This window comes from Delphinapterus leucas, chromosome 19, assembly GCF_059928025.1.
Source record: "Delphinapterus leucas isolate spDelLeu-1000000601 "Yukka" chromosome 19, BTC_Dleu_Yukka2, whole genome shotgun sequence".
Classification (NCBI taxonomy): domain Eukaryota; kingdom Metazoa; phylum Chordata; class Mammalia; order Artiodactyla; family Monodontidae; genus Delphinapterus; species Delphinapterus leucas.
The window spans coordinates 46,772,122-46,795,344 of NC_143147.1; the positions used below are offsets into that span (position 1 = coordinate 46,772,122).

Here is a 23,223-nt window from a genome sequence, read left to right on the forward strand (position 1 = left end):
TTGGGGCCCCCACTCACCCCTAGCATGGCACTGCACACCATACAGGGGCTGTCTGCTGCCACCTCCTCAAGTACATAAGATCGTGGAAGACAGGAGTTTGTGTCTCCTTATTCCCACGGGCAGCATCCAGCTCTCCCCCACCGAATTAGAGGCATTTCCCCCATGAGAATGGGGGCTCTTCTAGGATAGGAATTGTGCCTCCCCCATCAGATTAGAGGTATCTTCAAGTCTGGGGCTGTGTCTCCCCCATTAGATGGGAGGCTTCCTCAAGACAGTCTGTCTCCTCCATCACACTGGGGGTTACCCAAGACCCAGGATCATTTCCTATACTGACTCTAAATCACTGCCCCCTCCCCGCCACCAGCCTGCGGGTGGGAGATGGAAGACAGCTTCCCTCCACCTCATGCCTAACTCTTGGCTGGGGCCCGGCTGGCCCCTCCCAGTATCCCAAGATCAGGAAGGCTTGTTTGCTGTTCTTTCTGGGAAAGCAAGCCTCCCGTGGCATTCCCTAGCAACCACAAGTCAGGCCCGTCAGAAGACCTGGCCAAGCCACCAGCAGAGGCTGAGCAGCTCGGACCAGCTGCCAGGCCAGCCTGGGAGAGGGACACAGACCCGGGGCCTGGAACCCTGCAGCTCCCAGACCAGGCAGGGCTCAAAGCCAGGCTGGTAGGAGCTGGGGTTGGGACCTGCCTGGGAGAGCCACAAGGGAGGGGCCTGCCCAACTCCAGGCCGGACCAGCCAGGCTCCCGCCAGGCCATCTGGAGCCAGACCTTGTGTGTGTGTTTGTGTGCTGGGGGGTGGTGTGCCTCCCAGGCCGTGTGGGTGGCTGCGAGCCGTGGGGTTGTGACCTGGCCCTCCCAGCAAGCCTCTGGCTCCCCTGTGGTCAGTTTCACTTCTGACATCTGGTCAAGTTCACAGCTGGCCAGCTTCCTGCATGGCCATTTTTACTTTCCCTCTCCAAAGTCTGGCGGCAAGGGCCCCCACTCCCGCTCTATCCCACTTAAATTAACTCCATGGTGACACATGTGAATTTGCTGGATTTCTGTTAAAACTTCCCCATTGTGTGGGGGGAAAACAGGACAGGAACTCACTGAGTTGGAAATTATACCCGGGTCCCTGCCCCGCACACATAACCCCCCACCAACTCAAACCACGTGTATTTCCAGAAAATCTCTGCACGATTTTCCTTTCTTTGCTATTTAATGTTCATCATTTATGTCTTATGTGTAGGTTTCAGGAGGGCCCAAGAAATGATTACACAGGATGCAAGGGGCAGGTGACAGGGAGGGTGACAAGGAGCCTGGAGTTCACAGCCCCCAGCTCGGGGGGGAGGGGGCAAAAGGGTTCCATCTCAGCCCAAAGGGAGGCAGGAGGGGCCCCAGAACCAAACACATGCTGAAACATACTTGCAACCTCCGACCCCCTCCCCCACTGCTGGGGAGGAAAAGAAATACCTCAGACTCTGTCCCACTCCCCACATTCACAGGTGAGGGGCCAGCAGGTGAGTTTCCTCCTCCCATCACAGATTCAGGTCAAAGAAATGCCATCTACGTACAACGTTCCCAGTCACACAGGGCTGAGAGACCCCTGGGCTGGGGAGGGGGTGGCTGTCCGTGCACATCCTGGTCAGGGCTCGTTCATGCTAAATAGACGGGGGTGGGGGCACACTCATTCCAACATCAAGCAAAACAGAACAGGCCAGGAGGGGCTCCATGGCCCCTTTCCGGTACCAAGCTAGGGAAAAAACAGTCCTTTGTAGGGTTCTCTAAACTTGGGAGAGACCCTCTATGGGCCACAGTCTAACTCAATTCCTTCTTGCTGCATTCCCACGCTGGTCCACTTCTCTTCATTGCAGCCTCCAGGGCCCAGCCAAACCCGTGCTTGCAGGGAAGGGGTGGAACGGGGGAGCATTCCTCCACGTGCAGGCCCTTGGAAGGCAGGCGCCAGCCCAAGCCTCAGCCGTCCTTGGCCTGCCAAACCCGGGGGCGAGGGAAGACAGCGAGTAGAGTTCAATTCCCTTCAATGCTTCTCTGGCAGCTGCCCCAGGAGGATCCGGCCACAGCCCAAGAGGAAGAACTCTTGGAGAGAAGCAAGATTTCTCATCCTGTGTGGGTGTGTGCCTATAAATCTCTGTGTTGCAGGTGGGGTTCCTTAGTCCCCCAGGGCTGACTCCAGGGGAAGATGCTGCCTATACTGGCTCTGGGTCTATGCTGGGATGGTGGGTACCTACAGATTAGCCACACCACAGATGCCACACTGATATGCCTGAGGGGACAGGCAGAGGGAAGCAGCACCCCTTGCCACAAACCCCAAACCTGACTGGGGTCAGGATGGATCAATGCGCCAGGCCTTGGGTGAAGCATCCCCTCTCCACAGGGGCTGGACAGGCCTGGAGATGGTGAAGGGCAGACTAGGTTTGGCTTCGAGACATTTCCCAGAGGGTCGCCTAGCCCCCCACTCCCTGCAAACCTGAGGCCTGCACCCCTCGTTTCGGGAGACAGCCCATCTTTGGCCTCCCCATTTCTGGGTGGCTTTGGGCAAATCACTGCCTCTCTCTGGGCCTCACTCTGCTGTTCGTAAAATGAGGGGAATGGACTAGATTTCAACCCCCTCTTCCAGCTCTATCAAACCTCTGATCCTCTTCATATTAGGCCAGAGGGGATGGGGGAGGGGGGATGAGGGAGGTTTAGGCCACGAAGGTGCTCCCTCGTTCCCCAAGTTCACAGTGTAGAGCCCATGGCTCTGGTTCCTCAGTCTCTCCCTCTGAGTCTCTGGGACCCTGTCACGCCCTCAACACCATCCCTGGTGTCAGCCCCCCATGTATGACAACCTGCTAAGGTGGGAGGGGCTGGCCCCCCTAGAAGTGGGGGGAGAAGGGGGCAGGAGGCCTGAGATGGCGACAGGGCAGGGCAGGGCAGGGTGGGAGAGGCGGCAGGGGCACTTCCGGCGCTGGAGAGGGAGTGTGATCGGAAGCGATGGGGCCACACAGGAGAGTGACAGGGCTGTGGTTTGGGGGCCTGGGCTCCGAGGCCCTGCCCAGAGGCGCGCAGCTCTGACGCTGGCCTGTGGGGTTGGCTGGAACATCAGTCTTCGGAATGTGGGGGCAGGGCAGGGGCTCCCCGGCCGGCTCACACCGGGGACGTGGCCGTGGACTCGCTGCACAGGCTCTCCACAATGTCGGCTCGCTGGATGCGGCGCAGGGCAGCCAGGAGGGTGTCAAGTGTGGCACTGTCCTGGGTGGCCCAGCTGGCCAGCAGGGCGCGGACCGGGCAGGCCTCCTGGGTGAAGGAGTCTATGTGCTCAGGCTGGTAACCCAGCTCACCGGCCAGATGCCGCCAGGTGTCCCCCGCAGAGCCACTGAGCAGCTTCTCCACCTCCTCCCGCTTGGCCAGCGGCAGGCTGCTGTAGAGGCCTCCGTCACTCTTGAGGGCTGCCAAGAACCCAGGGGGAGTCAGGCGCTACCCGCTGGACACCCTTTCCCCCACCGTGGGAGTGGGGGCCTGGAGTAAGACCCAAGAAGGGCTGAGGCATTTCTCCTCCCGATCTGGGGAGGACCCGAGGGTCTAGAAGCAGAGGGATGCCCAAGATGCAGTCCTGGATGTGGGCAGGGCTGTGGAGGCACCTGGGGGATGCTGACTCACCCATAGCTCCAGAACCATCCCTACAACCTAACCTCCCTGCCCACTAACCCCCTCCCACCCCCAGCAATTAATCAAGGCTGAGGAGACAGGACTTCTGGTCTCGGGCTCAACTGCAGCAAGTGTGTTGGAGCTGGGCTATGGGCCACCGATTAGGGGACATAATTAACTACTTGTTCCCCAGAAGTCCTGGGCAGGAGGCTAATTGCAGCCACTTTGGGGAGTGATTAGCCCTGGGGGACAATTAGCTGGATGAGTCTAGATGCTCCGATTTGTCAAAGCTTCCGTTTCCCAAGTCATCCCCACCGGAAAGGGCCTCTCCTACCCATGCCCTCAGCCCGCCTCTCCCATCCTTCCACACAGCGGCCCGCAGCCAGCCCCTCTGCAGTCCCTCCTATAGCCTAAGCTTAACCACCCCTGTTCTCCCTGCCTCGCCCCCCCGGCCCGCCGCCCGGCCCCACTGCTTACCCTGGCCTGCAGCTGTCTGTGTGTGGGACTGCTGGTCATGCAGGCTCTGGCTGTCCACAGAGATACCGCTGTCGCTGTGCAGTTTTTCTCCCTCGGGTGGGGGCGTCTGGTTCACGGGCCGGCTGTTGGCTCCTTGCTTGTTCTGTTTGCAGCTGTTCCACCTGGAACCAGAGGACAGCCCCAGTCACGGGGCTGAGGGGCGCACGGGCCACGCCGCTAAGGTATCTGTGCTCTGGCGTGTGGGTGCCGGGAGCCCAGAGGGTGCCCGTCTGTAACCCCGCACGGCACGGGAGGCTCTTCTTCCTCTACCTATCTGCCCCTGGCCCACGCCGAAAACGTCGTGAGGGCAGAGAGGCACCCAGGGCTTGGTGTGTGCGGCCAGTGTTCAATAAATGTCCATGGGATGAATGGTGCACAAATGCATGCCTTCCCCGGAGCTCCACTTTTCCCAGTCTACCCTTCTAAAGTACTCCCACGTGTGTGCAGGGGTATGTACACGGATTCCCTCTGCTGTTACAAGCAATAAGAAAAAAAGAAAAACAAGGCAAATGTCCATCGATAGGAGACTGGCTAAATAAATTATGATCCGCCCGTATTATTGAACGAGCAATTATAAATAATCAGATTATCTATATGCTCTGAGGAAAGCTCTCCCGAGGGAGATTAAGCGAAAGAGTAAGTTGTAGAATATGTATAATGTTATCACATTGATGCTTTAAAGAAAAAAAAACCTGCGTGTGTATGTATAGGTTTTCCACACATGTGTTTATAAATGCATAGAAAATGGCTGGAAGGGATCCATTCCAAACAGATTCCCAGGAGGAGAGGGGTAGGATTTGGGGAGATAAAGGAGGCTTTGCTACTTTTTGCTTTACAAGACATTGGTCTTCTTTGCATTTTCCCAAACAAGCACGTTATTACTTTGATGATTTTTTTTTAACACTTAAACATTTAAAACGCTTCCTAGGACTTATCCACATCCTGGATTTCTGGCTATGGGTGCCATCAGATCCCATGTGTGACGTGGGAAGGAAGAGATACATGCACACATACACACAGGTAACGGGGTTCAGAGAATGAGGACACAAGCTGTTGGTAAAGGAAGCTCTGTGTGCAGGGAGGCAGGTGGGGCAGCAGAATGGGGGTGGGGAGGTGCTGGCACCAGGACAGGACAGGGACGATCCCCTTCCCTACCTCCTGTTGACCTGCCACACCCTGGAGTGGGGAAGCTGATGGTAAGTGAGGATGAGCTTGGTTTGGGGTTGAGTTAAAAGCGCGTGTGCGGGGCTTCCCTGGTGGCGCAGTGGTTGAGAGTCCGCCTGCCGATGCAGGGGACATGGGTTTGTGCCCCGGTCCGGGAAGATCCCACGTGCCGTGGAGCGGCTGGGCCCGTGAGCCATGGCCGCTGAGCCTGCGCGTCCGGAGCCTGTGCTCCGCAACAGGAGAGGCCCCAACAGTGAGAGGCCCGCGTACCGCAAAAAAAAAAAAAAAAAAAAAAATGGGTGTGTGCATTTTCAGGTCATGGTCGCAGCAAAGCCCTCCTTGAGGGTAAAGATCCCGCTCCCTGGCTCCCGTTCCCCCTCTCACCTCTTGAAGGCGATGTAGGCCACGAGGCCCACAACCACAGCAGCCAGGATGGAGCAGTAGACAGGGATGAGGTTGTCGGTGGTACCTCGGGTCACCACAGGCTGGGAGCTGCCCATCACTGTGGTCACCACATCTGACACCGTGCTGGTTACGAGGTCTTGATCTGGAGGTACCTCAGGCTCCTGGGTGCTGGGGTCTGTGCTGTCTGAGCCCTCCGGGGGCGTGGCCCGTGTAATCCAACGGCCAGGGATCTCTGGGAGAAAGGGCTACAGGAGTGAGGGCCCACTCCCCCCGCCCCTCTCCTATGTTCTGACCCTCAGAGCTTCTCCCCCAGCCCCCTCCTTGCCCCAGATGCTTGTATGTCCAGCGGCTACACACAGGAGAGAGGGCTGGGATCGGGTGTATGATGTCACGATGGTGGAGAAGAGCAAGGGCCTAAGAATCAGGAGCGCTGGGTCCCCTTCGGCTCTGCCACTGACTTGCTGTGTGACTCTGGACCAGTCCCTTCAACTCTCAGGACTTCAACTTCCCCATGAATGGGGATATGAAAAGAGACGGTCTTTAAGTTCCCTTCCATCTTGGGTATAACTGTGATCCTAGAATTCTACTCTGCCTACCCTGGGTACCCAAAAACCCAGCATGGAGGTAAACACACAAAGAAGAGAGTGGGCCCTAGGACGCCTCCAGCTGGAATCAGGCTAGGGAAATGTAATTTCTCTGGCCATAGGTTGCCCCAGTGGCGCCAGTCACCCCTGTCCTAAAGAAGGATGAGGGTAATCAGGTCTGGCAGAGAGGTACCTTCCCCGGCACCGCCCCCTGAGAATTGGCATCCAGCCTCCTTTCTAGTCTCTGGTGTCCTGGCTCTGGGCTCGGGCAGGGTGGGGAGGTGCCCAGCTGGCTTGCTTCCCTCTGGCTGGTCCGTGGATAGCGGCTAGCCTCTATTTCCTGCCCTGCGTGGCCCCCACACCATCTGATCTTGCCACCCAGAGATGACAGTGTCAGATAGCCCAAACCCAACTTGGGAAGGTCGAGGACTGCTGGTGGAGAGAGGGCCCACAGAGCAGGCACTGCCACTGCCTCAGGGGAGGGGGACTGCCCTGCCACCCGCCTAGGTTCTCTCATGCCAGCTGGGCACTGCCAGCCTCCCTGGCAGGGGACCCAGCAGCCCCTGGCACAAGTGGGTGGGATTTTCCATTCTGCCACCCAGCCGGGGGCAGTACCTGGGGTTGTGGACTCTGGACGACCTGGGGGTACCTGTCTGGGCAAAGTTGCCTACCCCTTCCTTCCTCGCTTCCCACACCTGGAGCAGGGAGGGAAAACAGACAGGACAAGCTGATGGGGTGAAGGGCAGGCACTTTGCTCCCCAGCTCTGCCTCATCTAGCCCCCAGTTTGCCCACCCAAGTTGGAGTCGAAACTGCCCACCGGTTTCCTAGGCCTCCTTGGCTCAAGGCAAAGATGCTTCAAAGGCCCCCATTTTCAGCACATTCTGAGGAGTAAGGTCCCCACATGTGAATCTGGAATCCATCTGGTTGGCATTTGGGAGGGGGCTGCCATCTGCTGCCCTATCCCACCCCTCCCCCATCTCAGTCCTGGAAAGGAAGGCGTGGAAGAGGTGGGGCAGGGAGGGGAGGAAACACAGCCCTCCTTCTGGCAGCCCCAGACAAGGCGCTGGCCCGGGGAGGGTCTTCTCTTGCCCGGCTAGGAGACTGGGCCAGCTGGAGGGGCAGCCTGAGCCCCGAGGCTAAGGGTACAGCTCTGCTCAACTGACCCGAACCCAGAGGCTGAAGGCATGGCTGGGTGGAGGGTCACTGAAATCAGGCATCACAGAGATTTGAGAGCAGTGGGGAAGAGCTGAGAGACGGCCCAGGCTGAAGACAGCGCCTTCCAGGGCGCTTTCTCCTCGTCTCTCCGATCCCCCGCCCTGTTTGGGGGTGGGGATGAGATCCAGATGTGGCTGTGTCCACTAGCATTCCAACCCACTAAGCCCTGGCAGGTCCTGACAGCCGTTTCCAGAATGGGAGCTGTCAGACTTGGGGGTGGAAAGAGGGGCCAGGTTACTCCTCCTAAATCCAATTTTTTTTGCTTGGGGAGGGGGGCAGGTTCTGCCCCCAGGGTGGATGAGTCACCATGTTGACACCGGAAGCCTTTATGCAAGGAAGTACCCTGCAGTGGAGGGGAGGGGGGCAACCAAGCCACCACAAATCAAATTCCATTTCCTGAAATGTTCCCTCTGCCCTGGAGCTGACATTTACCCGTTCAGAGGCTAGAGGGTGAGGGGAAGAGGGGCAGGGATAAACGCACCCCTTCAGGGTGGCTGGGAAAGTAGAGTGGTATCTGGAAGGAATGTGTGAATGCCAAAAGGCAGAGCCCACCCCTCCCCCAGCCAGCACCTTTCTTTGCTCTAACCGCACCCCTAAGTCCCCCCCACTAGCTGGTGCCGACTTGCCCACAGAAGCGTGCCACCCTCCTGCCTGCTGCAGGCGCTGAAACTCCCTCCCTCCTCTGCCCTGCGCCTGACGCTACCTGCCTGTCTCCTGGCCCAGGGCAATGGCCACCAGAACCACCACGTTCTGCACCCCACTTCTCCACCCTGACCCCACATCCCAATGCAGCAAGCTTCACACACACACCTGGCCTCAGCCCAGCTTAACGGCCCTTTGCACCCTGAGCTCCCTGCGCCAGAGATCACAGGATGTGGAAGGCAGGCATGGGTGTGTCAGACTGGAGGCTCCCCACGGCAGGGGATCTATCTCTCCCATCCAACTGGGGGCTGATTGAAGGCAGAGGCTGTGCTGCCCCCACCAGAATGGGGGGATCTCTTGGGAACTAAGTGCTGGGACTGCGTCTCCCTCATCAGACTGGGGCAAAGGCTGTCTCTGTCCCGTCCAACTTAGGGCTCCTGAAGGAGGCACTGCGTTGCCTGCTCGAGTGAGAGCACCCTGAGGGTCAGGCCCCAAGGGGAAACTGCTGAACGGGGGATAGAAAGTAAAGGTATTGTCAATCTCTCCCCCAATATGGATGTCACCAACCAGGGACCAAAATGGTTCTGCCCTGACTGCCACAGTGCTTCCTCCTCCCCTCCCAGGAACTGCCCCTTCTGGCTAAGGAGGGCACACCCAGCCCCCATCCACCCAGGAAGCTGAGGGCCCTCCATGTGCACCTGCCTCATCCTCAGGCTCACAAGCCCCAGGCTTGCTGTTCCTCCTCTTTCTCTGTCCCAAAGCCCCTGTCCGCACGACCTCCTTAGGGTTCTCTGGGTCTAACTTCGTCCTTGACTAAACTGTACCAGTGACTGCTGACCCCTCCCCCACAAGTTGAAGTGAGCCAGCCCCCGGCCCAAACCCACAGCAACAGTGGAAACCGCGTGCAGCGAGGAAACTGAGGTCCAGAGACTGAAGTGACCTCCTTGACGTCGCTCAGATAGTAAGTGACAGGGCAGACTCCATCCCAGGTCCCAGAGCCATAAACCACTATGGGCCTCAGAGACAAAAGGTCCCAACTCCTGAGGGTCCTAAGACCCCCTTCTCCAGTGCAGAGAGTCTGCCTCAAGGATCAGACGTGTCCTATCTGTGCTCTGGACACGGAGGCCACCTTCGTGCCGCTCATCTGCCACCCGTCCAATTCCCAGCCGGCAGCCACAGATTAACAAAGCCCTGGGAAATGAGTGTGGCCTGGGAGAATGAGGATGGCTTAACAAACAGCCCCAAAGGGTAAACAGTGGATAGGGTCCATTGGTGGGAAGGATCGGGAGGGTGTCCACTGGCCCCGCAGGCCACGGCAGACCCTTGCGGACCCCGGGGCGCCCCCCACCCCCACCCCGCAGCCCCGACGCTCACCCTCGCACTCGGCGTCGGCCCAGCGCGTGCACTCGCGCAGCTGGCGCTCCGTGTCCTCACACACCGTGCAGGGCAGGCACGGGTCCACGTGGTTGGCCTCGTCGGAGTACGTGCCGTCGGGGCACTCCTCGCACACGGTGTTCTGCTTGTCCTGGCATGAGAACACGAGCCCCGAGCCCGCCTCGCACACGCGGCACGCCTCGCAGTGGCCCGTCGTCTCGTTTTGGTAGTAGCCGTAGGCGCAGCGGCACACGGCGTCGTCGGCCTCCACGCAGGGCGCCGACATGCTCTGCAGCCCCACGCACTCGGTGCACGGTTTACACGGCTCCGTGGCGCTCACCACGTCCGAGAAGGTCACGCCTGAGGACAGACGGACATGCGGGGGGAGCCGTGCCCCGAGTCTAGCCGTTTGCCCTGGGGGCACTTGGGACGCAGGGGCTGGAGGCCTTCCCGCCCCATGCCGGGACACCCTCGTTCTACCTCGCCCCCTCACTGACTCCCCCGCTTTTCCCTCCGGGCCCGGATCCCCGGTGTGTGAAAGCTGGTGGCACCCGACTGGGAAGGAGGAAGGGGGCCAGGAGCCCGGTGCTCCAGGCCCCAGAAGCGTTGGCCCTGAGGTTTCAGGGGGTAACCCAGCTGGTGCCGGTAAATTTCTTGGCAGATTCTCTTAGAGAGTTCCCAGCATGATTAAGGATGAGAGTGGTTCCCATCCAGCCCTCCCCACAGGCCAGAGTTAAGCTGTGAACCCAGCCCGGGCAGAGCCGGCCTTCACCAGGCAGGCTCCCACCTCAGCTGCCCTCCCATTCCTCTCTGCACAGGTGGGGGCTCAGGTGTGGCCTGAATGGGAGTGACTAGGGCTAGACAACAGAATTTCCCACCCATGTCGCTACCCCAGCTGCTGAAGGGCTTGGCTCTAGAGGGCAGGGATGGGACTCCTGGCAAGAAAGGTACTGCAGGAGGGATTGAAGCTAGAAGGAAGGGAGGACTTGCATATATAGTCCTCTGCTCTTTCAAAGGACATGAAAGGAAGATTTCCAAGCTCACTCTTGATTCACGCTCTCTTAATTAATGGATGTGAGCTCCAGAATAAGGGGAGGGATGCCAGGGTCCTCTCCACCTTGTGCAAAGAGTGGGGAAGGCACAGAGCCAGATCTTCTTCACCCCTTCCAGCCCAGGGTGGAGAACTCCATGCCAAACTGAATCCAAGAGGATGTATCCTTGCTCCCACGGCAGGAAGAGCACAGATTTAGAACCTGAGAACTGGGGAGGGAGGATTGCTCAGAATGTGGAAACAGAGGTAGAGAGATTGGGATCCCAATGGATGGAAATCGAGGCTTGCTGTGGGGGTCCTATCTTAACTTTCTTTAATGCCATCAAGAGACAAGATGGAGCACAGGGTCATTATCTTGGAGGTTGGGGTTGGAACTGCAGAAGCAAAGAAGGAAAAAGCAGAGAAGTAAAAGGGGCAGCAGTTGGCGGGGAAGAGAAGAAAAGACAGAGATGGGCCTGGAGGAAGACTTCAGTTTCAAGTCAGCTCTGGCAGAGGGACTCCTGTGTTTCTCTTCCTAGGCATCAGGCAGATCTGGATTCAAAACCTGCTTCCATCACTTTATTAGCTGTGTGACTCTGGGTGTTTTACTTAACCTCTCTGAGCTTTTTCCTTTCTCTGTAAAACAGGGAATAATGTCTCCACTCACAGGGTTATGATGAGGAATAAGTGAAATTCCTCAGTAGCACTTGACACACAGCAGGGATCCTGTAAAGGTTGGGCCCCCTGGGGTGGGCAGTGATCAATTCAATGGACTTCAGTAGCAGGGATATTAGTCAGACATCAGAAAGGACTTCCAAACCGAAACAGCCAAGGCAGGAGGTCCAATTTATACCAGAGGCTCCTATCTGGGTGGCATGTGGCAGCAGGGGTGGGTCTAGTCACATGGGAGGGGAAGGGGAGTGCCCTGCCCATGGGAAAATACAGAAGATTAGCAGCAAACTCCTGGGAGAGGGTTTTGGGGGGGTGGGAAAAATGTGGTCTTTTTTGGGCAGAGAATGAAGGCAGGAGCTTAATGGGTTTCCTTGTGGAAACGTTTTGAGGATAGAGGGAAAGTCCACTGGGGTCTCCATCCCATAAAGCGGACTTGTAAAGGCAGCCTGTTAACCCAGCTGGGGTGCTGGGAGGGGGGTGAGGGGGAAGGGGGGAAAGGGAGGGGAGCAGAAAGTGGAAGTGGGAGGGAGCATTCCGAGCGGGTCTCTGCTCCTGCCTCCCCTCCCCTTCCCTGGAGATGCCCTCTCTCAGCCTCTTCTATCCCACCGCTTGTTTTGACAGAAGGGACTGGGGTCCCATCCTGGGAGACTTCGGGTCCAAAGAGAAGAGGCCCTGGGCGGAGTCTAGGAAATAAGAGAGGCAAACGTGGGAGGTTCCAGGGTAGCTGATGGTTGGCCAACCCTGCCCTGGGATGGAAAGAAACCCTGTTAGGCCAGGACAGAGGCGGCCAGATGGCAAGGTAGCAAAGGCACTATGGGATGTCCAGCCTCCCTACCTGGCATCCCTCTGCTGGGGGATGGAGTTACAGGATCCACTAGTACAGAAGTAGGACAACAGAGTGTTTGGGACACCAAGGAGTTGGGGCTGCCTGCAGGACAGATAGGCTGTGTGCAGTGAGATGCCTCGAGGTAGCGGTGGTGGCGGCGAGGCATTCAAAGGTAAGACAGGCTGGCGGAGGCGTTCAGAGTTCCCAGTTCCTGTAGCCTTGTCCCCAACATGATCAAAGAACAATCTGGGTAGGATTCCCACTGGCCCTCCAGGTGGGCATTGAGCGCCAGGTAGAAGGCAAGATCTAACTGTCAACAGGAAAGGTTTCCAGGCAGAGTCAGGAAAAGGGCCCATGGCCTGAAAGCAACAGAAGGGGCAGAGTGAATCCAGCAGAGATGAGACTCCTGAGTCAAGCGCAAAGAATTTCAGACCCCAGACCTGCCATCTTTCTGCCTCCCTCATCCAGCACCTCTGGAAGATGGGGTTCTCTGCCCTCCCCAAGGAAATCCTAGGTAGGAATGGCCACAGCGCCCCTCCCCCCCCTCACACCCGACATCACCCCCCAGTAAGGACATCCCTGTGGTGCTCCAACCCCCGTCCCTGCTGCCTGGGGAAAGCTCTGCTTCCTCCGTCAGAGCTGGAGAACAGTTGGCCCCGGTGGGAGGGTTAGCCACACCCTCCCAGGATCCCCCAAGGTCAGTGTCCAGGGCAGCCAGGATTTGGCCCTCCTCCCCTCCCCACAAATGCACCAAGGGTAAGTGGCAGCCATCGATTTTGCAGTGCACATGATGTTTTTAGCTGGTTTTAGCATCAGCTACTCCTCCCTCCTGGCCACACTCTTCTACCAGGCCTCTCTACTTGGGGGCTGGGAAGGGGCACAGCCTGGGGATCCCCCATCTGGTCCCCCTCCTCCCTCCGCATACTTCCCTCATCCATTCTGAGCTTCCCCTCTCTGCCTCCTATGCTGGGTCAGACCCACTTCTGGCACCCAGACGGTTGTGGGCAGGAGTCCCTGCCAGGGCGCAGAGCACTTGGAAGGCCTCTACTGGGCATGCCCTCCAGCCCCCTTGCCCCCCCTTCCATTCCGCTCCCCTTCCCCCCACCGGACACCCTATACTCACTGTCCAGGCAGGGCTCACACACGGTCTGGTTGGCTCCGCAAGGCTGGGCCACGCCCTCGCCCAGGTTGCAGGCTTTGCAGCACTCACCCCTGCGGGTGTACAGGCCCGTGGGGCACACCTCCTTGGCATCTCCAAGGGACACCTGGGTGGAGGAAGATCAGAAGGTCAGACTGGCAAGGGAAAGGGGACAGGGTAGACTCCGAGGGAGCAAACACCCCCTCCTGCAGCCTTCTATTGGAACCACCTGGGCTGGGATGAGCTCACCAGGGAGGCATTTGGCGCTTGAAAGCTGATGGGGAAGAAAGGCAGAGGGGGGACAGCACGCCCCTGCAGGCTGCTAGGGGTGTGAGATCAGAGCTTCAGATGCTGACCTTCTGCAAAGTTCATCTTGGGGTTACAGTAACTCCTGGAATCCCAAGGATACACCATGTGGGGAAGGCAACCTGAGGCCCAGCAGAGGGCCTTTGGGCAGCAGTCAGGAACAAGCAGGCAGGTTGCAGTGTACACAGGGCTCCCAGCCAAGGGGGCAACTAGAAGCTGAAATCTAGCCCAAATGCCACTTGCTAAGCTGCACATCTCCCGGGATGCGTCTACCCAGAGGGGAGTCTTTTTCTATCAAAGTCTAGCAGGGCTCTACTCCTCACCCTTAATTCTACCATTCCACATATTAAGTATCAAATGGGAGGTGTCCAAGAACGGAAGCAGAGGGGTGGGACCTTGGGTTCAAATCCTGGTTCTGCTCTGGGAGTTCTGACCTTCTCGGCTTTCCTGCTCTGAGCCTTCATCTCTCTAGACCGATAGAGATGGAGACAGCTCAGGGCCAAAGCAAATGACCAGCCGGTCATCGAGAGTCTGGCGCCAAGACAGGAGAAAAGTACGCCTGTTACCAATATGAGAGAGTGTGTGCTCTCACCACCCAGCAACCCTGCTCCCCCAGGGTTTGATTTCCGGCCACCAGCCCTCCCCTCTCCCTGCGCCCCATGCAGCCAGCGGGAACAACACTGCAAACAGGGGAAAGGAGAGTCAGATTCCCGCCGCCGAGGCATCTTTGCTCATGGATGGAATGATTTAGCACCAGATTCCCGAGAGGGAGGGGTTGCTGGCAGATTGCTTTATATTTCTGTTCCTTAAAAAAAATCTTAATGTCTAATAAAACTCCAAAGCCTGTCTCCCTGGCTCCAGACCGTGTAGCTCCCATTTGATGCTCAGAGGAAGTATGGTCCCTTGGATCATGCAACTAGAGAGGAGCTGTAAAGGTCATTTTGGGCGTTTCTCTGCTTCCATGTTGGCCAGATCATGGCCCAAAACACTCCTTTCCCTTCAGTCCTTTCTAATATCCTGAGGTCTCAGTAGGGTTTGGTGGAGGCAGGGGGATGGGCAGGTTGGATCAGTCTAGGAGGCAGCCTATGGTCCTCAAGAAACCGGTGGGGAGGGTGCAGGCAGCAAAGGAGGGGAACCTTGGGCGTTGCCACCATCTCCTCCCAGGTGGCAGGAACACAATGCTGGGAACATCTGTAGACCAGAAGCCTACGGGCGGGGGGTAGTCCCAGACACAGGCTTTCCCCCAGGAGGTGAGCAAGGTTCCAGAAAGGTCTGTTCAGATTTCTTTTCATCCTTCAGGGCTCTGCTTAAATGTCACTTCATCAGGGAAGTGGCCCTGTGGCCCAGCCCCTCCCTGATCTGACAAATCACGCAGAGTTGCCCTGTCACATGTCCCCCCTGTTCACTCTTCTTGTCTGGTCTGACACTCTACAGAGTCCCCCACTGGACTCTCAGGTCACTGAAGGCAGGGACTGTGGTCACCTCAGTGCCTGAGATGGTACCTGGCACATATTAGGGACCCGACATGTATATTTATGGAATTTAAGAACTTAATACAATATGGCCTCAATTAACTAGAACTCCAGGGCCTGACTTTCTGGATACCTGAGTTTCTGGAAAGTTACGGCTTTGCTCTTCTTCTCACCTAATGTTTTTCACTTTAGCCACGGGGGCAGCACCTTCCTCTGTCTCTGGAACGTACCTTCACGGTTTCCCCATGACTCAGGGACTCAGTATTTACATCAGTGAGTATTCTGGGATGCAACGCAGCGGAGCCCTGTGTTCTTTATCCCAAATTACCACACTTTTTCAAGAGAGTTCTCCTGTCAGCTTTTCTTATAGTTTTTTCTGCCTCCTCCCTTCCTGTTAAAGTATCAGTTTTCAGTTCTTGCTGCTGCCAGTGTGACCTGAGCGGCCCTCCCCAGTCTTATTTATTAGGTCTAATTGAATTTTAGAAAGTGTGTAACTAGCCCTGGGAGGAAGGTGAATAAAGTCAGTGTAAGGAGTATGGGAACCAGGAGGGGGCCATTCTCAGAGTAAAAAGTCTACCTTCCTCCTCAGCTGCCTTCATTGCTCTGAATCCTGGTTCATAGCTTAGAGCTGGGTGACCTGGGACAGGTTTTGAATTTCTCTGTGCCTCAGTTTCTTCATCATTAGGTAACCATGACAGTACCTGCCTCAGAGAGTTGCGGGAGGCATTAAATAAATGAGTAAGGTGTTTATTCACTTTGGGACCCCTCTTTTCTCTTTTCCAAGGTCTTCTGTGGCTTTTGGCTGTGTTCCAGTTAGTTGAGGTCAGCAGAGACCCGGGCTCCAGATAACTGAGGCAATCTGACTGTGGCAGTTGTGGGCAGAGTGGGAGCCCCGCGCAAGCCCCTCTTCTCAAAGCCTGCTCTCCCTGCTGCAGCCCGTGGTCCTCTCTCTTCTCCAAAGTCTTGCACTTGGGAGTCCAGGCCACATAATTAGTAACCATGTGTTTCCTGTGCTTGTTCTGTTTTCTATTTCAAAACATTCCAGATCTGCCACTTAGTAGTATGCGACTTTGGGTAAATTCTCAATCTCTCTAAGCCTCAGTTTTCCCACCTAAAACGTTGGGCTGGTGATACCTACTGTCCAGGTTTCTGTGAAAATTAAAAGAAATAATTTGTGCAAACCTGTCTGATGCATAGTTGGATTTCAATAAATGTTGGTTATCCAAGAAGTATTTTTTTTTTTTTAAAGAAGATGTTGGGGGTAGGAGTTTATTAATTAATTTATTTATTTTTGCTGTGTTGGGTCTTCGTTTCTGTGCGAGGGCTTTCTCTAGTCGTGGCAAGCGGGCCCAGCTGCTCCACGGCATGTGGGATCCTCCCAGACCAGGGCTCGAACCCGCATCCCCTGCATTAGCAGGCAGATTCTCAACCACTTCGCCACCAGGGAAGCCCCAAAGAAGTGTCTTGTCTTAGGGAGAGTGAGCTGCTGAGCCGGGGGGTAGGTGGTGGGAGAGGAGAGTTGAGCCATCCCCAAACAGGGGAAACCATCTCAGAGTAGGCAGGATAGAAATGAAGAGAGACCCACCAAGAAGCGTCTGAAGAGGGTATGGGGACCAAAGGAGGATGGAGAACTGCTAACTAATTCAACTACTTATTGAGCACTAAACTAAGAGTTTCCAATGAGACATGGTCCCTGACTCCTGAGAGGAGCCACAGTCCCATGAGGGAGAGGAAATATCACCCCGAACAACTGCTCCAGAAGGAGGAGGAGGAAAGGCTTGAGGGATTGCCTTCATCCCCTGTCTGACAGCTGTGGAAACTGAGGCCCACAGAGGTCATTCTGCTAAGTGGCCTGATGCACCAATCTGGCCACAGCCTCTATGGGTCCAAGGCCAGGCAATCTTGGGAAGCAGGGAGGGATGACTAGGATTCAGGCTAATTGCTCCAAAATGATCAATTTATCAAAATGATAGGCACATTTGCCTGAAAGTTATACTTATTACACTTATTCCATTTTTTAGAATGTTTGCAATTTTTTGGGGGGGTGCCATATCCAGGCTTTCTAGAAACTGAGGTGGAAATGTCCTTCGGTTAATTGACTTTTTTAAAAATAAATTTATTTATGCATTTAATTTACTTTTGGCTGCATTGGGTCTTCATTGCTGCATGCAGGCTTTTCTCTAGTTGCGGCGAGTGGGGGCTACTCTTCGTTGTGGTGCGCGGGCTTATTGCTGTGGCTTCTCTTGTTGCAGAGCATGGGCTCTAGTCACACGGGCTTCAGTAGTTGTGGCAGGCGGGCTCAGTAGTTGTGGCTCGTGGGCTCTAGAGCACAGGCAGTAGTTGTGGCGCACGGGCTTAGTTGCTCCGCGGCATGTGGGATCTTCACGGACCAGGACTCGAACCCGTATCTCCTGCATTGGCAGGCGGATTCTTAACCACTGCACCACCAGGGAAGCCCTGAATTGACTTTTAATAATTAAATTTAAAAAACTGGACAAAACAGAAAATACACCAAAATAGTTGAAAGAATTTGAAACTATAGGAAGGCTTCAGTGTGATGAGTCCTATCCATTCACAAGAGCTTCAGCAAAAGGTTCCTTAGATGAATGGAGCCATTGGCCACCATCATGGGGTTGGCGAGTTTTCAAATATGCAAAGGGTCTTTTTTTATTTTTTTTCCTTTTTAGCGGTACGCGGGCCTCTCGCTGTTGTGGCCTCTCCCGCTGCGGAGCACAGGCTCCGGACGCGCAGCCTCAGCGGCCATGGCTCACGGGACCAGCCGCTCCGCGGCATGTGGGATCTTCCCGGACCGGGGCACGAACCCGTGTCCCCTGCATCGGCAGGCGGACTCCCAACCACTGCGCCACCAGGGAAGCCCGCAAAGGGTCTTTTGAGACCAATGCAAGCCCTGGGGAGGCACTGGCACATGTCCCCCACTCCTTTAGATAGGGTGGATTTGGGGTCGGAGACAAGAGCTAATTACTGAGGAGGAGGATGCATGAAGACTTTGAAAGGGGGCAGGGGTCTGAGTGGGGGGTGAAGGGGCTCAGTTATAAATTTGTGGTGCCAGGAGCATAGGACACGATCTAACCTCCAGGTCTAGTGGTGGTTCAAGGCCACGTGATCTGGAAGGTTGGGCGGGGTATGCCTGGCATAAGGAGGAAAGAGTAAACTCCAAGCCAAGCATCTTGGGTTCCAACAAGGGCGCCACCACATAGTAACTGGGGGAGCTTGGTTTCGTGTCTGAATATTAGGGAGATTCATCTCCCTCAACTGTCAAATGGGAATAACTCGATTTACTCTGCTGGGGCCTTATACGGATTAAATGACACACGAGGAATTACCCAGGGCAGCGCGTGGCACACGGTAGGCACTCAACCAGTTTTATTATTCCCGCTTCCCCACCCCGCACCCCCAGGGAAGAATCTAGGCGCGGGAACGGGATCAGACTGGTACAGCAAGGCGGGGACCCCCTTCCTTCCCGGAGTCGCCTCCGCCACCCGGCCGCTCCCGTCCTCGCATTTGCTGCCCTCGCTGCATCCCTATTAGGCGCATTAGCCAGCCCGGCGGCTCCGGTTACAGACGTCTGAATGACAAAGTGCCTCCATTACCGGCGTGGCCCGCCAGCCGACCCGCCGGGACGCGCTCTGGTTTCAGCACTGTCGCTGCGGTCCAGGAAGAAACTCGGACCGCTGTGGTGCGCAGCGCCAGCCCAGAGACAGCAGCCCCGCGGCAAGGCGGAGGCGAGAGCCGCAGGGGCTGCAGGCGACAGATTCTGCGCTGGGTCCACCTTCCCGAGCCCCCAGGCCCTCCACCCCCAGATCCCCTCCTTCCTCGCCTTTTCTTTATTCGGGGGACACTCTCCAGCCCAGATCCGGAGCCCATGCCCTCGCTCCTCCAGGATCCTCACAACTGGCCGCCCCAGTCCCCCCTCCATGCCGCCCCCCCCCCGCCCCAGACGAGATGCATCTCTAACCCGCGGCGTTAGTCAGCAAACGTGCCCGCAGTCACTCCCAAATCTCCGGACGAAGCCGGGGGTACTGCTATCCCACGGAAACCAGGCTGAGCTTCGGGGATGGGGCTAGTGCCCGGAAGGGGTCTCTGCCCATCCCAGCCCCCATATTCCGCCGGCCTGACTCTGGGGCTGGTGTCACGCCCGCCTGCCGCCGAGACACGCAGCCCTTATCCCGAGCTGGAACGCCGGGCTGCCCCTTAAGAGGTACGGGGAGTACTGAGCTGGGAATCAGGTGAGGGGCAGTCTAGCTAGGATTCTGTCTCAACTCGCTTGTGGGATCTTGACCAATTGGTTTAACCTCCCAGAGCCTCCGTCTCCTTGTCTGTAATGGGGATTTGGGGGCGCAATGTTCAGGTGAGAGATGAAGATGGCAGGGAGAGTGAGGACACCTCCTCCATTGCCAAACCTTCCAGGGCACTCCCTTCATGGCCACACAACGGGCCACATCTCCTGAATGTCTTGTCAGAACTACCGGACGGACTTCGATGCTTACGAGGACCCACAGTCCTTTGCCGAGACAGAAGGTGAGGCGCCTGAGCGCCTCCGTCTTGTTCGGTGCCCGGGGTCCTTCATCGAAAGCTGGGCGGGGCGCGGGCGGAATCCCGACCCGCCTGGGCGCGGAAACGGAGCCAATCATCAGCGCGGCGCTCGGGCCGCTTAACTGGGGGTCTGGGTGGCGGGCGCGGCGCGCAGCCCCAGTCGCGCGGGGAGCTGCGATGGTTCAGCCCTCGCGCCGCAGCGCCCCCTGCGGGCCGCCTTCGCCCGCGCGACCCCCGGCTGCGCGCTGCCGGGACCGTCCCCACTTTGCGCGTCCCGCCTCTCTGCACCCCGAGAAGTGGCGGCGGCGAGAACCCGTCGGACGACGCTTGCTCCGTCCCATCCGGTCCGTGGCTTTGCTTCAAGCCGCGAGAATAAGTGCGTAGGAGAAGCCCACTAGCCGCGGGGGAACCCGGGAAGCGGGTTCGCCCCGGCGAAGTGGGCACTCCCTTCCCAGCCTCGGACCCCAAGCCGCAATTCCCCGACCCCGCTAGGCCGCGAGAAAGAGCGCGCGACACGCGCGGGAAGCAGCTGTGCTTCTGCTCTCTCTTCTCGTCCTACTGTCTCTTGGCGGACAGGTCGGGGTCCGCTCTCCCTTCTCCGTCCCTTCATTTGCTTCCATCTCTCTACCTTCCTCGCCGTCGTCCCTTTTCTGCCGTCCCTAACCCACTTCTCTCTCTTCAACAGAGCCCCCCTCCACGAACCTCCCCCTCCCACGCCCCTCCCCCCCATTGTCTGGCCGGTCCTCATTGTCCGATGCCCGGTCCCCTTTGCCTCCAGTCCCTCCATCCTCCTCTTACATTGTTCCATCCCCTCGTCCCCGGTTCCCCACCCCAACCACACTCTCTCCTCACTTCTCTAGTTCCCGTCCCATACCTCCTGCTTCTTTAGCCTGGGTTCCGTCCCACGACCCTCCAGAAATCAAGATGCTCAGGGGGAAAGTCGCCTCGAGCTCCCAGCATTCAAGCGCCCTCTTCCGAAGAACCCAGGCATCCGAGAGCCCCACGACTCCCTCCTGAGAGGCCCATCCCAGCTCCTCCACACACACACACACCCATGGTACATGAGGACCCGCATAGGTGCGCCCCTCTTGTCCGCATCTCTACTCTGAATCTCAGGGTCGCCTCTTCGTTCTGAGAACCTTAGGCGCTCCTCCGTGGATACTGGCATCGGCGCTCCTCTCCCGCCATCCACCCCCAGCATCTGGGATCCCAAAGCTCTTTTCTCTTTTCCCTCGGGAAAACCTGAACTCCTTGGGGTTCCGGTCCCGGGAAGGGGAGCGGGCTCCCCTCCGGCTAGCACTCACCCCCAGGAGCAGCAGCAGCAGCAGGCGCGGCCCGTCCATGGCGCAGCCGGCAGCACCTGCCCCCATCGCCCGCCTCCCGCGGCAGCGCTCGGCTTCCAGTTCAGCCCTCTCAGCGGACAGACACGGCTGCGCTGCGCTGCGCTCCAGCGCCCGGCCCCCAGACCTGGTGGAGGCTCGGCTCCCTCTGGATGCTAGCGGGAGGTGCTGGGAGAAGCCAGTGCGTCGGCCCCGCCTCCTCCCCGCCCAGCCCGCCCACCCCCCGGAACCGCGCCCGCCCTCCCCGCAGTCTCCGGGAGGGGAGAGGAGGGAAAGGAGAGCGTACGGGGAAACGCTCCCGCGCGTCCCGGCCCTCAAAGCCTATCCCCCACCCCGCCCCGCTACCCGGCGCCCGGGCCGCGCTATTTCGCGTCCGTCCCGCATGCTGTGGGCTCGAGTAGTCCCCACTGCGGCTCCCTCGGGCTGCGGCCCCTCTCACGGTTCACTCTCTTGCCCATCTTCCCCTGCCTCCGGCTTCAGTTTCTTCCCCGGTGCCCTGCTCCCTACCCAGCCTTTATCAGCAATAATGCCCACTGCCCGCCCGCCTTTCATCTCCTGGTCTATACTCCACCCCTCCCTCCGCCCCAGTCGGGGGGGTTCTCTCTCTGCAGAGGCCTAGGGGAAGGGGAGGGGAGGGGTAGTAGGTGGCCTGACCCCGACCGCACACAGCGGGGACGTTCAAGGTGAAGACATCATTTGAATTCTCAAAAGGTGGGTTTGAGGGGGTCGCAGGTGTGCACAGACACAAAAAGGAATACACACACTCCCAAGCTCACATATATATGTGCTTATGCATTCACCTATGCCCACACCATCCTCACGCAGTCCTGTAGACCCGTGCATTCTACACCTGCCTGTGCACCTCCATATATGCACACTCGTCGCCCATGTGCTCATAACACTCAGACCTGTGTGCTCACCTACACACTCACACACACATGTGTATGTGTGCAGTCACCTCCTCGCAAGCCCTCACAGGTATAGTCTCACACAGTTTGCCTTCACTAGATTGTGTTTCCATTAGCTGATGAGCTCCCTGCAGGCAGGGACTATGGTTTCTTATCTGAATGCGTGGTACACAGTAGGTGTTCAGTAAAGGTGTGTAGAAGGGAATAAATGTAAAATTGGTTGGATGGACTCACATTCATGTACCTGTCCATGTACTATGTAGGCATCCCCAGGACCACACTCACCAATGCCCTAGAAACCTTGGCAGGTCCAAATCATAGGCCGTGGCAACCCAGAAAGCGCGCCACCAGTCTTTCGGTGGGAAGCTTTTCCACCTCCACCTTGATGCTCCCCGCCTGCCTGTCCCCACCCTTTCCTGGTTCCCAGACAGGAAAGCCTCGGAGCACAGAGCTTTGGGGTGGGGGGTGCGGGGCAAGTCTACAAAGCCCATCCCCTCACCCTGATCTTGGCCAGGTGTGGACCTCAGTTTCGAACTGAAGATAAACTGAGGGTATAACTGAAGATACCCTCCCACCTTACGGGAAGAAGAGGGAGATTAAGACACTTGTGAAGAGCTTACTGCTGGTAGGTGATTTCCCAGATCAGCTGAGCTAATTCATCCATTCATGGGGGAAAAACTCTGTCTGCCCTGTGAATTTCTTTCCTGTGTAACCAACAAAGTCCAGTGGATATCCCAGAAAGGACAGGTAGACATCACTGTGGCCTTGACCATGAGCGTGAATTAGCCATCTCCATGACTGGGCATAAGAGGCCAGGCAGCTAGCGCCTCTTCAGAAATCCCTGAGGATTCCCTCCTCCCAGACAGGGATTGCCTCTAAGCTGTCTCCTCCTGCTGCTTTTAGAGCCCTGCCTTTCCTCTCAGCTGAATTCATGGAAGGCAGGAAGGGGCAACATTAGTACTAAAAGCAGTGTTGAGCTGCTTACTACCAAGGGTATCGACAGTATGGCATTAATTTAAATACTCCTTGTTATTAATTTATGATCCCGGTTACTATTATTGCTAAGGTTATGCAGCTCAACACAATTTAATATGAATTCGATGCTTACGGAACAGGAGTCGCCACCATGGCTGGGCCTGGGTTATTAATAATTTCCGTGGTCTTGATCATTTAAGCCTTACTCCAACAATTACAAACAGCAATTGTTACTATTATTATTACAGTATTTCTATGATTAAGCCCCAGCACAAGACCACGATGTAATGCTGAGTGCTGGTGGGGAGGCAGCTGTGAATTGTACAGAGAAAAGAGCACTGAACTGAGAGTCAGACAGGCCTGGCCACAAATTCCTACACCTCCCACCCCACTCCACCCCCGCGTCAATTACTCCTGCATGGTCTGAGGTTACGTCATCTTTCTCAGCCTCAGTTTCCTCATCTATAAAATG

At 57.0% G+C, this 23,223-nt stretch overlaps 1 protein-coding gene across 1 annotated transcript; it reads right to left on the reverse strand.

Moving 5' to 3' along the window:
* Positions 1 to 752: 752 nt before the first annotated feature.
* On the reverse strand, positions 753 to 21,473 carry NGFR (nerve growth factor receptor). The gene is made up of 7 exons (XM_089901116.1): positions 20,833 to 21,473; positions 20,533 to 20,538; positions 13,182 to 13,323; positions 9,531 to 9,890; positions 5,694 to 5,946; positions 4,107 to 4,267; positions 753 to 3,430 (listed from the first exon to the last, which is right to left on the reverse strand). The coding sequence occupies exons 1-7, from the start codon at positions 20,896 to 20,898 to the stop codon at positions 3,129 to 3,131; spliced, it is 1,290 nt and encodes a 429-aa protein (XP_089757242.1). The 5' UTR covers positions 20,899 to 21,473; the 3' UTR covers positions 753 to 3,128.
* Positions 21,474 to 23,223: the final 1,750 nt, after the last annotated feature.